This window comes from Diuraphis noxia, unplaced genomic scaffold (genome assembly GCF_037042655.1).
Source record: "Diuraphis noxia isolate RWA-SAM2 unplaced genomic scaffold, SU_Dnox_SAM2 contig0003, whole genome shotgun sequence".
In the NCBI taxonomy this organism is placed as follows: Eukaryota; Metazoa; Arthropoda; class Insecta; order Hemiptera; family Aphididae; genus Diuraphis; species Diuraphis noxia.
In genome coordinates, this window is record NW_028301713.1 from 27,416,163 (window position 1) to 27,429,448 (window position 13,286).

At 30.1% G+C, this 13,286-nt stretch overlaps 1 protein-coding gene across 1 annotated transcript in view; it reads right to left on the bottom strand.

Moving 5' to 3' along the window:
• The window catches only part of dysf (neuronal PAS domain protein dysfusion), a 147,007-nt gene extending 146,448 nt beyond the window's left edge, over window positions 1-559 (bottom strand). Inside the window, exon 1 of the mRNA XM_089224123.1 lies at window positions 133-559. Within this exon, the coding sequence (XP_089080249.1) occupies window positions 133-143 (11 nt within the window). The 5' untranslated portion in view covers window positions 144-559. The remainder of the gene's footprint in view (window positions 1-132) is intronic.
• Between the last annotated feature and the right edge of the window lie 12,727 nt (window positions 560-13,286).

A 13,286-nucleotide genomic window follows, 5' to 3' on the forward strand; every position in this document is an offset into this window, starting at 1 on the left:
TAAGATTATGTGGATTCTATTTATATTGCAACAGTATAATTTCAGCCTAAACAAAACACAATGCCGGAGAAATAAAACCATTTAATAGGTATACCTATAGACATAGAACGATAAGTACTAAAAAAAAATTACCTGGTGAACATGTTGGAGGAATTAGCCTGGAAATCCAGCTTGATGGTTCGAGTTAAAACAAAACAACGAGAAAGAAAAACCAAAACCGATCCAGTACTCGCCGTATAAAATAACGTAGTAAATTATGCACAATTATAACGACGACGACGACGACACCGACACTGACGTACGAATCGCACGGTTCGCGTTCAACATTTCCGGTCGGAAGTCAACGCACACACGTAAAACACTAACAGAAATAATTAAGAAAAAAAAGAAGCCCAGACAATAAAATTCTTCGTAATAATACTGCGAGTGGCGAGGAAAACAGTTTAAAACATTAATAACAATATCGACACCGAGAGACATTAACGCGTGAACGTGGTATACGTATTATGAGAATATTATTATTATCATTGGCAACCGCACGTGAACCGGTCCGTCCGCGCGTTTGAGACTGCGGTTGTCTTCTTCGTGTCCACCCGCACAAACGCGGCGACGACGGTACCCCCCGCCCCAGTACGCTCACCAGGTAACCGGTCCGGAACATCATTGGTTGATGGTTAGCGGACCGCCCAGTCATTGGTATACGCCACGGAGCGCCGTCACGTGTTCCCGCCGCCGCATAGCCACGTGCTACTCCGCCACCGCACGCTAAAAAAACTTAATATATATATTAATATTATTATCACGTAGGTACCTGTACGGTATGATATAATAATAATAATAGAAACGTCCGAGTTTAGTCGTTTAGGCTAAACGGTATATTATTATAATACAACTTATAATCACGGGTTTTGGATTGCTTAAACTGAATCTTTATTACAATATAATAATATTATACTATAGCTGATCCTGCAGCACGGCGGCGGCGTTTCCCATGTCACATTAGATGCTAGTGGATTGGTAAGTCTACTTAAACCCAATAATAAAATTTGTATTTGTAAGCTGCACAGATTTTGCAGAACACAGTTATGAATTTGTATTGTTTTTACTCAAACATAGAGTACAGGTAAATCCAATCATAATGACGATATCGTTTTCTGTGTTCAGTGGCAACAATATATTATAGGTACCTGTCTCATAAAAATAAAACAAATAATGGTATTTCGGGAAACAATTAAAATCAGCATTTAGGTGTTTAAAATTAATAAATTATAACTAGTAGTCTAGGCCAATGATGTGCAACATTTTTTTATCCACGACCTCCCCCCCCCAAATGATTTATTTTGATAATACGACCCTTCCTACCAACATTATGTAAGTGTATAACATAAATTTACTTTTTTATTTGGTGTAAAATTATTAGCGACTCCTAAGTCGCACCACTGGTCTACATACCATACAAATTATGCGGTATCTATTATCGACAATTTTGTGATAATCGTTGATGTATCTACAATTTAGATTTGTATACACATTAATTTCGATTATAGGTTTTGACCAAAAAATATATTTTATCTAAAATATTATGTTATAATAACTATTTAATTTTCTTCAACCAATGGCAACCGTCAGGCACTTATATGGAAACTTCATGAAAAATCTCGGTAGGCCTTCTTAAAAATTATTTGTCCTGACGTCCTGGGCTCAAATATGAATACAGAAATTAATTTTATAAAGCACAAATAACGAATTTCGTTTGTAAATCCTACAATTTTGGTGTTGGTACTTGCCATGACCATAATTCATATAATTTATACTAATACGTATTCGTCGAAAAACATATATTTTTTCTCTAGAATTATTAAAAACTATGATATTAAGAACTAAACAAAGTAAAATGCGAGTACACGGTATTCGCCAACTGTTCCTGTTAATAATAAAAAAGGCTTTTAAATATTTTTAATTCCTTGAATTCACAAATCATCGACTGTTTAATACCTATTATTAACCCCATAATATTATACATATTTTATTTTATTTATTTTAATTGAATCGTCGGGTTATATTACTTCGTTTCCTACAATTTTGACAGTTTGAGTGTTTGACTCTAGAATAATTAATTTCTCAAGTATAATACAAACTAATAAAAATATAATAGTTTGAAAACGAGTTTATAATGTTGAAAAAATTTGAAGTGATATTTTTATCCACAAATAAGCACAATCGCAGGTATGCGTCCGATGGGAGTTACCCGTTTCCGCCAAAAGTGTACCTTTCCCTTTTCCCCCAATTCATTTTTCCGCCAAATCATAAATTGTTCGATTCCCTTTTCCGCCAAAACCCTACCTTTCCCTTTTCTCCCAATTCTCTTTTCCGCCAAATCTAAAAAGTAAGTCTAGAATTTGAATAATGTTTGAATATCATATATAAAATATACATGTCTGCCATTATCTATTAAAGATTGAAAAATTATAATATATTATATACATTACATAAATTATTGAAAAACTATTAGGTTGGCATCTAAATAAACATTATTAGGTATTGTGTTATAGCATTATCTATCATATACAAACAAACAACATTCAAATTATAAATATTAGTATATATTATTTATATTACTACTTATACTTTACTATAGTTGTATGATATTACTTTAACTTTAATGTTAGTCTAGTATTTGAATAATGTTTGAATATTATATATACAATATACATGTCAATCATATTATAATTTTACTATTACTACTATTATATTACTACTTATACTTTACTGAGCTTACTTATAGTATAGTAAAATTATAATATGATTGAAATGTATATTGTATATATAATATTCAAACATTATTCAAATTCTAGACTTACTTTTTAGATTTGGCGGAAAAGAGAATTGGGGAAAAGGGAAAGGTAGGGTTTTGGCGGAAAAGGGAATCGAACAATTTATGATTTGGCGGAAAAGTGAATTGGGGGAAAAGGGAAAGGTACACTTTTGGCAGAAACCTGCCATGCCCCGTCCGATATATAATAGTTTACTTATAAATAGACCCATAACGAATTTTATTCGCATAGGTATTAAAGAAAAGCAGGATTATATTATTTTATTAAATTAAATCAACCTAAATCAATTCTAAGAAATAACATACATAATATTTACATTTTATAAAAATATCATCTTTTCCTTAATTTTAATGTCATTCTATCAAATCGAAATATCATATTATTATCACCAGTGAACCAAAATGATGCTGTACGTATATTCTTATTTTTATAGAAGTTGAATAAAAATGTGTTTAGTTTATTATTTACTCGAACAGAAATTCACTTAAAGTTTACTATTTCTACAGGTAACAATGTCATTGACTTGCAAAACAATAGTAATTTTATAGTTTTGTCTTAGTATAAGAATTGAGTAGACAACTTAATTGATGTTATAAGTATATATGGTACATCATCAGATGAGACCCATAACGCGACTGAGGTCTGTAAATAAAAGCTAAAAGAACGATAATTGTATGCTCCCAATGTATAGTAAAAAAAATATTTAAATATTTTTCACTTGTCTAGTTATATAAATATCTGTTAATATTAGACCTTTACAATATTCATACAAGAAAACAAAAGATACTTTTTTTAGGTAAATATACAACAGCCTATACGTTATATTCATATTCTATTCTATAAACCTACCTATTTTAAGCAAATTTTATAATGTACAAACCTTTTTCCATAGTCTTTAAGTTTAAATACTCTTTGTAAATTTACCTTTGTTTTTCTACTATTTCTAATGTTGTTATAATTTATACTGGGCTAATAACTTGTGATATTGAAGCCTTACTTTTAGTAAAAAAAAAAAACCTACCTATTTATGTTTATTCTATCATATCTTTCTTCTTTGCTGTATTTGAATCACATATATTTTAAAATGAATAATCATTTTTGTCGAGTTACTTTAGAATATCGGGTGCATAGAAATTCAGAACGATGAAAATGCGTACAGTTAAATAAAAATGTAATTAAATGTATCATAAAATAAAATTTATCACAATGCATGTTAAACATCTGTACAAAATAATAGTTGTAAACGACGATGAACCGTCCACTGTAGGAAAACTTGTCTAAAATCATAATATTATAATAATAATTTGTTAGGTATAAAAATATTTCCATGAATATATTTTGATAATGGTAAACCAACGAGACGATTCTCCGAAACACCTTATTTCAAGCGAACTCTGTTCAAAATAAACAAACATAAAAGTTATTATTGCAGTAGACTACGTGGTTCAGTGTACTAGAAATAATAATTATTAATAAAATTATTTCCAGAAATTGTGCGGTTGTCCCTCTGGCTGACGATAAGTTTATTTATAAACTTTTAATAAGTATCCATACAATTCCAAGTATTCATTTTGTCGTGGTAAAGTTTTGTCTATTTCCACTAATCAATAAATAAATTATTAAAAATATATTTAGGTAAAATGCACTTTTTTTATTATCGACCGTAATAATAAACTTAATCTGGCATGAATAATAGTTTTAAACTTCATGAAAAAAAAAAAACTAGAATGACCATACTTGGCTTACTTTGCGCACAAAAGCCGTATAACGCGCATGTGCCGTATGTATAGTATGTGCACTAGACAAACGAAGTTCGTTTAAGAGGACGCCACACCCGCATGTGTTGTCTTCGTCGTACAAGTGCGTAGCATAGCAAATTTTACGCTCAGCAGATCACGTTTATCTCTGTTATTTTAAAATTTAGAGTGAATTGACCTATTATAAAAATTAAAGGCAAGATTATTACCGAGTGCATCTCATAGGCTTTTTATTATATTTTAATTTTAAAGCGAGTAATGAGTATTTTAAAATTGTAAATAATTTTTATATCTAAAAATACTCATAACTCGGCTTAAAATTAAAATATAATAAAAAGCCTATGAGATGCACTCGGTAATAATCTTGCCTTTAATTTTTATAATAGGTCAATTCACTCTAAATTTTAAAATAACGGAGATAAACGTGATCTGCTGAGCGTAAAATTTGCTATGCTACGCACTTGTACGACGGAGACAACACAAGCGGGTTTGGCGTCCTCTTAACGAATTGTAATGTGTTGTAAATATTGTAATCAACTACGCTTATTAATTCTAAATTAAAAATTTTCTATTATTTTTTCAATAAGTTTGATGACCTTGTATGTCAGAAACACTTTATAATATAAAAAAAAAAAGACAAACAAACGAGTCAAGAGTAAAGACAAATATTATTGACCAATGATGATAATAACATAAATACATGGATGGATAAACAGATTATTATAAATTTTTAAGCTAAGCATAAACGGGGTGGTCAAGACATAACCCAAAAATTGGAAAACAACACAAACGTTTAATATGTATTATAACAAGAGCCCCTTGATGATAACGCCTCCGCGCCAGTACGTTTCATGTATATACCTGATTTTTCGTAACTTATTATAACAGCACACAAAAAACATTTATGGTATACGTTTCATGTAGGAATTCACTGTTTGTAACTTTTTTAAGCGCTCAAATACAAACTAGTGACACTAAATCAAAATCCCGACAATGTTGTGAAACATAATAAATAGCACTGTGGGAAGCTAACAAAAAATGATACGAATTTAAAACCAATATATATAATGTAATTTAAGGCTATAATTGCAGACCAAGGAGATAACTTTTAGATTTTCTTAAACTTAGCCCCAACTTAATACATTACTGTTAGGAATGTCGAACATACATAAATATATATTATTCGTATTTATGAAATATTATTTTCGTATCTAAAACAAATAAAATTAATATGATCAAAAACAGTAATCTAGAAAATACACGGCTGATACCATCAATATTAATATGATGATATAAACAGTATACCACAAATTGATTCTATCATTGCATTTATAACGATAGATGGTATTTTTTAATAGTTATTACTTATTATACTATACTTGTATTCAATTACCTATATAACTTAGAATATGACTTTGTCATAAACATACAATACCTAATAATAATAATAAGAATAAGAATAATGTTTTTTGGCAAAGCATCATCAACCACTATCGGTTATTAGCTTACCGCAAAATAGATATTATAGTAATTAGCTCTATAATATAGAGTCTATATAAATAAATACAATTTAGTTTTCTTGGATTAAGTTGTACTTATCAAGAAGAAGAATAGAAATGTATTACTATTGTTAGATGTTGTCTTCAATTTGTTTTATTTTTTTTTTGTGGGGCTAATAATTGTTATAACATGTGCTTACTTTTTATTCGGGTTGACAACCGTAACGAAATACTAATACTACCTAACGGTAAATAATATATAATCGTGGTAGAAAAATACATGCAGTACTACTTGATTTTACACTCAAAAAATATCAAAAAAATAAAACCAAAATAGTAAGTGTAGTGTTATTAGTGGTTGATAACATAAGCTGACATTTTTAATGGATTTAATACTTTAATGGAATGTTTCATTAAATATATTATCGAAGGGAAAAATTGTATTTTATTAATTTTCATTATTAGTTATAGGTACCTACAGAGTGTTACCAATAAAGTTTATTAAATTAAGTATCAGATTAATCTATATTTTCTAATGATGAAAAATTCGAAAAATGTACAAAAAAAATAATAGTCTCAAATTTCTCAGCTTACGAATCGTGGACTTTCATATCATATATTGATATTATTTTTACTTGGAATATTTTATAGATATTGTGGAGAATATAATAATTATAGTAATTTTAAATATCACTATAACTTATACTAGTTATACTTAACCTAATAACTTAAGACCTAATTAATATTGAAGATCATTAAAATAATAATAATTTAAAACTAAATTTTACATATATAATATGTGTGAACTAGATTTTATACGTGGTATGAACCAGGAGTAGCAGCCAAAATAATTTTTGTGGCACCGACATGCTATACGATTCGAAAAGCGAAAAAAGAGCTCAAATAATGGACGGCAGTGAGTTTTGTGTTATTTAAGTAACTAAGCATTGTCATATTTTAATTTTTGTAACACTACATCAAAAATCATTATGTATACCTACTTATTTATTTATTTTACATTCACTATTATTGGAATCATTATTATTATACTACCTATAAGATATATAATATATATATATACATAATATGTTTGCAGCTATAATACATAATATGATGACTTATGAGTAAAATAAAAACATTTGCTTGAGAAAGTCGTTGTGAGATCTTATTCTGATTTTGATTGGAAAATAATTATTTTGATAATTTAATGCACGCGTAAAAACGTACATCGTTAAGTGTGGGAAACATTTTAACAACTCTGATTAATCAGCGCGATAGTTTTTATTGGGCGCTCCGCCGTCCGTATAATATTTTAATGTTTATTACGAAATCACGGTGTTAATTTTTCTTAGATAGCATCTCTTTTTTATTAATGCAATATACGATATAATTATTATTATTGCTTATATAGTAAACATACATAGTACCTATATGGCTATATACCATTATAATACCATACCATACCATTTGTATCGTTGTTTTGTTATTCCTGTATTGTGTACGCACCTACTTATGTTTACACAAACACCAAGGACACAAGCTGATTTTTTTTTTAACAACGGACATTATTATATTATAATCGCCTATTATACCTAGGTATACTAAAAATCATAATTATTGTTTTTCCCAAAATATGTGTTTAGAGATAGATTTACTACCTAGTGAGAGATTAACAAAAATCACATCAATTCAGAAACATACATCAACAATCACGTCATTAATTAATAATATGCAAATTATAATAGTAGTATTATATATTATAACTGCTAATAATTAAATTCAATATTATCAGATGTTAACTCAATAGCAGTCATTCGATGGCAATAAGTACACCATCTGTTATCGAGGCAAGCCAAAAGAGAAGAGTTCGCGGAATTCTGCAGATAATGACTTATTTACGGTTCTTCAAATCGAGTCATGCCTCGAAATAATAAGAATATTTAAAAATAAAAATTTATCGATATTTTCTCGTCACATATTTTGTCCTAAACCGGTGGAAAAGAGTAAATTTTTTACTCATCCGGCGTGCTAGAAAAAATTATTAGGTTTCTTACTCCGTGTCAAATGTGGATGATAATAACATTCATCATGGGATCACCAAACTTTCACTGTCATTATATTTTCCGTGCGTGACTTAGACCAAGTGAATTTATCCAAAACACTGTAGAATTCGAAATAAGTCATCATTGTTGAAAAATCCATAAAAACTTGTCACTCAACCACCACAGTTTAAGCGGTGCCGTTCATAATATAATGACCACAAACCTATATTATTGTCACTTGCCACTATGTCTTTAATTCGGCCGAGATCGTTTCGTAGATATTTCGGTTATGCTCATAATTATGATTTTACTGATTATAATATAAAGACTGTATTTTAAGCGGTTAAGTCATTTTCGAGGTTTAAAAGGCAATGGCCAAGAGATCTGCGCAATACCTAATTAAAAAATAAAAAATAAATAAATTAAAAACCCTAATTATAAAAAATAAAATAAATAAACTCAAACCCTAACTTCTTGTCAGGTGGCACTGCTGGGAGCCTTCCTTCTCTGTAACTAATGTTATTTTTTTTTCTTTTTAAGTCACCACACTTACTTATTATACACTGTATGTATAGATTGTAAATAAACTTTTATCGTCAATAAAAAAAAAAAAAAAGTCATTTTCGCTACAAAAAAATCTCAAATATTCCCTTTAAAGTATTTAGATGTTCTGCAAGCAAGAGTCCAACCATGCATATAATATGGACATACTCATCTGGAAATGAAAGTCAAAAATTCTCTACCAGAAACCTTCTCTAATCGCGATTATTTTTTAATTTTAATTCAATTAGCAGAAAACTAATATTTTCCTTCTACAGTCTTTCGTCCTAAATGTATGTCCATCGTCAAAGGCGATATCCCTATTCGTTGTATACCTACGTGTATAGCACTGTGTTCTTGTTGAATGTTTTCACGCCAATTACCTTCATTACTTGCAGCCTCTCTTATAAATCCTAAGTCTTAGGCAATTAATTTAATTTGCAGCATACCCTGCGCAATCTCTACAGCCATGACGCTGTACAACTATAACACTTACTGCACCTGGGCCTTTCACAACGTCGCATTGTGTTACATAATAATGTGTTTATGATAAAAATAATTGTCGGGTTACGATAGCTTATAATATAATATTTTACTGTTTTATTATACTATACAACCCTGCAAGGCAATAATAAATAGACACCAATATCGTACATTATATACTATTGAAAACATACTAAAACAATAATATTAACGATTTATCCGATTTGTACATAATATATAATATTTAATTTCTCTATATTGTAGAGAATTGCTGCAGCCAAACGACGACGACGACGACGACGGTGACTCACGTACCGACCGGTACGCAAGATTTCGAGGTCAATTAAAAATATATACCTACTTTAATATACAAGAACACGGTGTTTTGCAATTCAACCATGAACTATTGCCATTCGCTGATTATACGACAAGCCCCGCTGCCGCTACCGTTATTGCGGCGGTTTTCCATTAAAACGACGACGTTTGTCTGCGCATCCGACAATGTGACGGATTTATATTTTGATCGGCGAACGTAGATAAGACGTGTACGGCCTATACAGGATCGTTAGTTGTAATATTATGTTGGTACGAACGATTTGCATTTCGCATTGCGTCACAAAAAAAAAAAAAAAACGAACCAACCAACAACAATGATGCGTTTAACGCATATTAATATTATTACGAATATTATGATACATATAGGTAGGAATAATATGTGATAAGATGAAAAATATTATTTATGAATAATAAAAAAAAAAAAAGAAAATGTACGATCATACCCATATATTGTTATTATATTATATAAACTGTTATACTGCTGCAGCAATGACGCAACATGCCTAATTATCATCACTATGTGGACATCACGGGTAATCAAACTTTTGATTTCAATCAGTCAACATAAGATAATAATATTATAATGGTGGTTAGAATATTATATAGCGGTCAGAAGTGGCTCGAATCAGCAAAACTCCACGAGCCACCCACCCACTCATATTTTACTTGCAGGGACATGATATTATATGATGTATACCTATTATATCTGGTTTACCACATATTACTACCACATCCCATTCCCTTACCACACCCTCATGATGAAAAAAAAGAATTTACTCCAAGTGTTAAGCCAATTGTATTATCACCTATAAATATCATAATAATTACTCATAGGCCGGTCCATCCGATACCAAATGTATTGATAGTCGCGTGCCGACATAGTGCAGTGATGCAGTCCGTTTAACACACATACATGCATAATAATAATAATAATATTTATAAATTTATATTGCACCGATATAGAGTAACTCTGTATAACCGAAAAGCGCCACCTATCTTGACACGGTGTAAACGGCCTGTACATGAGTAAAAGGTCTGAGATGATTACCATACTAATCACTAATCAAAAGGTGTTCGTATAAGTGTCTTGTTTACATAATCCCTATGACTTGTTAGGTGTTGCTGTTATATTTTGGTATGTTTAGGTATTGCATTGTAGTTTGTTTTGGTGTTACGGCATAACTACATCATATTTACATGCTAAATAATGAATATAAAAATAATATATAAATTAATATTATTATCGGTAATAGGATTTAGATTAAGTCACATATATGTATTGGTTTAGCAGACAACTCTGCATAGTAGAGACAAACCCACCCATCATCATTTTCTGAGTCTGCAGGATCAGTCGGTCCTGATATTCTTAACACACGCCGTCTCTGATAATAGCTGTAGCTGAGACTGTGGCAAACCGTCCGATAAAACAATATATATATATATATATATATATATATATATATATATATATATATATATATATATATATATATATTGCAGGGAGGTCAGACGCGTGGTCCCGAGTGCAGTTATGCGCAATTACATATTTTTAAAAGTCTGTCCCGAAACCCCGACAAAAGCTTTCGGGATGCTTAATATTGTCCAGTCGTTTTTTTGTTTTTGTCCCCTTTCCATAAAATATTATATACTTTTAAAACACATGCGAAGAAAACGACAGCCAGCACGCTGCAGTATTAGACGCAAGAAGTGCAGGTATGTGAAGTTGGCACTACAAAGTACTCAAAACTTTTCAAAAACATTCCAACAATTCCTACTCGGACTTGTTGGACGTTGTTGGACATTTGTTGGAATTTGTTGGAAAAGTTTAGAAAAGTTACGAGTCTTTGAAGTTTGTAGTGCCAAGTACATGTCCAACACTACAAAGTACTCAAAACTTTTCGAAAACATTCCAACAACTCCTACTCGGACTTGTTGGACGTTGTTGGACATTTGTTGGAATTTGTTGGAAAAGTTTAGAAAAGTTACGAGACTTTGAAGTTTGTAGTGCCAAGTACATGTCCAACACTACAAAGTACTCAAAACTTTTCGAAAACATTCCAACAACTCCTACTCGGACTTGTTGGACGTTGTTAGACATTTGTTGGAATTTGTTGGAAAAGTTTAGAAAAGTTACGAGACTTTGAAGTTTGTAGTGCCAAGTACACGACCAACACTATACAAAGTGATCAAAACTTTTCGAAAACATTCCAACAACTTCCACTAGGACTTGTTGGACGTTGTTGGACATTTGTTGGAATTTGTCGGACAATATTAAAAGCCCTACAATATAAACAAAATATAGTGTTGGAATTTGGCATCACATATAACACTTATAAATAAAAAAAATCATATCAAATTAATTTTGGTGCTCGCACTCCCAGTGACTTTTAGAAATCGTCCAACAAACCTATTTTAGTCTATTGAAAAATAAAAAATTTCTCAAACTACCATATATACTAACCATATACCTACTATTGACCATTTAACTATATCTCTAATTAATTTTGAAGTACAAACTCCCAATGATTTATTATTTTTCCTGTGAACCATTGGTATGTAAAAACTGGAGCTAGCTCTGGCGTATGGTATAGGAGTCGAACGGACTTCGTCCATACAAAAAACGATTCTGATGGGAGACAGCCTAGGGTTTTATCATAATATTATACTTTTATACAAACAACTTATAGTTCTGATAATGGGTATGTATTTATTTAAAATATCTATAAAAAAATTTGCTCAGATGTACTTATTTCCGATATTTTTTATTGATAGTTGACTCTCTGCAGAGTGGGAATCCCTAGGTATCGAGTGAATAAAAAAATAATTTTTGATGTGTTTTTTTTTTTTTGTGTGTGTCTGTGTACAGCATAACTACTCGAAATAATGCTTCAATTTCAAACTTTTGGGGGAGTTTTCTGATGTAAAAGTGAATATCCTTGGTGCATTAAAGACGTCAAAAGTAAACATTTTCCAACAGTTTTCAAAAAAATCGAGAAAAACAAAAAAAAAAAATGACAGAAAAACGGGAATTTTTAAGCAAAACCAGTTTTTGACCAAATAGGTTTTCTCATTTGGTTGTTATTCAAAAACGAATAATTGTAGATGCATGAAAATTGTACTGAATGTTTATATTTTCATTTTCCCATACACCATAAAATTTTGAAAACATTTTGATTTTTGTTTTGAGCTGTTTACAGACATTTTCAGTTTTCTATTTTTTTTTTTTTTTATAATTGTCAATAAAATTTTATTTGGTCGGCCAAAAAGTCTGAAAATTTAATACAAGGTTCCAGATATATTGATAGCATAGCAGTTGAAAAATATTGAAAATACATAGGCTCAGTTTTTTTTTTATAAGCATTTAAATTTCAAATTTTGACAACATTTATCAAAATCTCGAAAATTATAAATCATTGTAATTAAAAAATTATAAAATGTTAGGTTTTTATAACTAAGGGTTGAAAATTTAAAACAAAGATGATCCTCATAAATAATTCATATTGTAACCGAAAAGTCTAAAAAATGTGTAATTCAATTTTTTTTTAAAATATTATTGTTCATATACCTAGACTGACATATCACCTCCATTCAGAATCGTTTTTCTTATACAATGATATTATATTTTATTATATTACAACTTATTTTATAATTTAAATTTGTTGTTTAGTATATAGTAATATTTATCTTAAAACATTCAATTAATAAAAATATTTTGAAAAAGCCAGGGGGGCAAATGCCCCAGCTTGCCCTTCCCTGCGGGCGCCTATGAATATACAGGTTGAATTTTTCTATCAA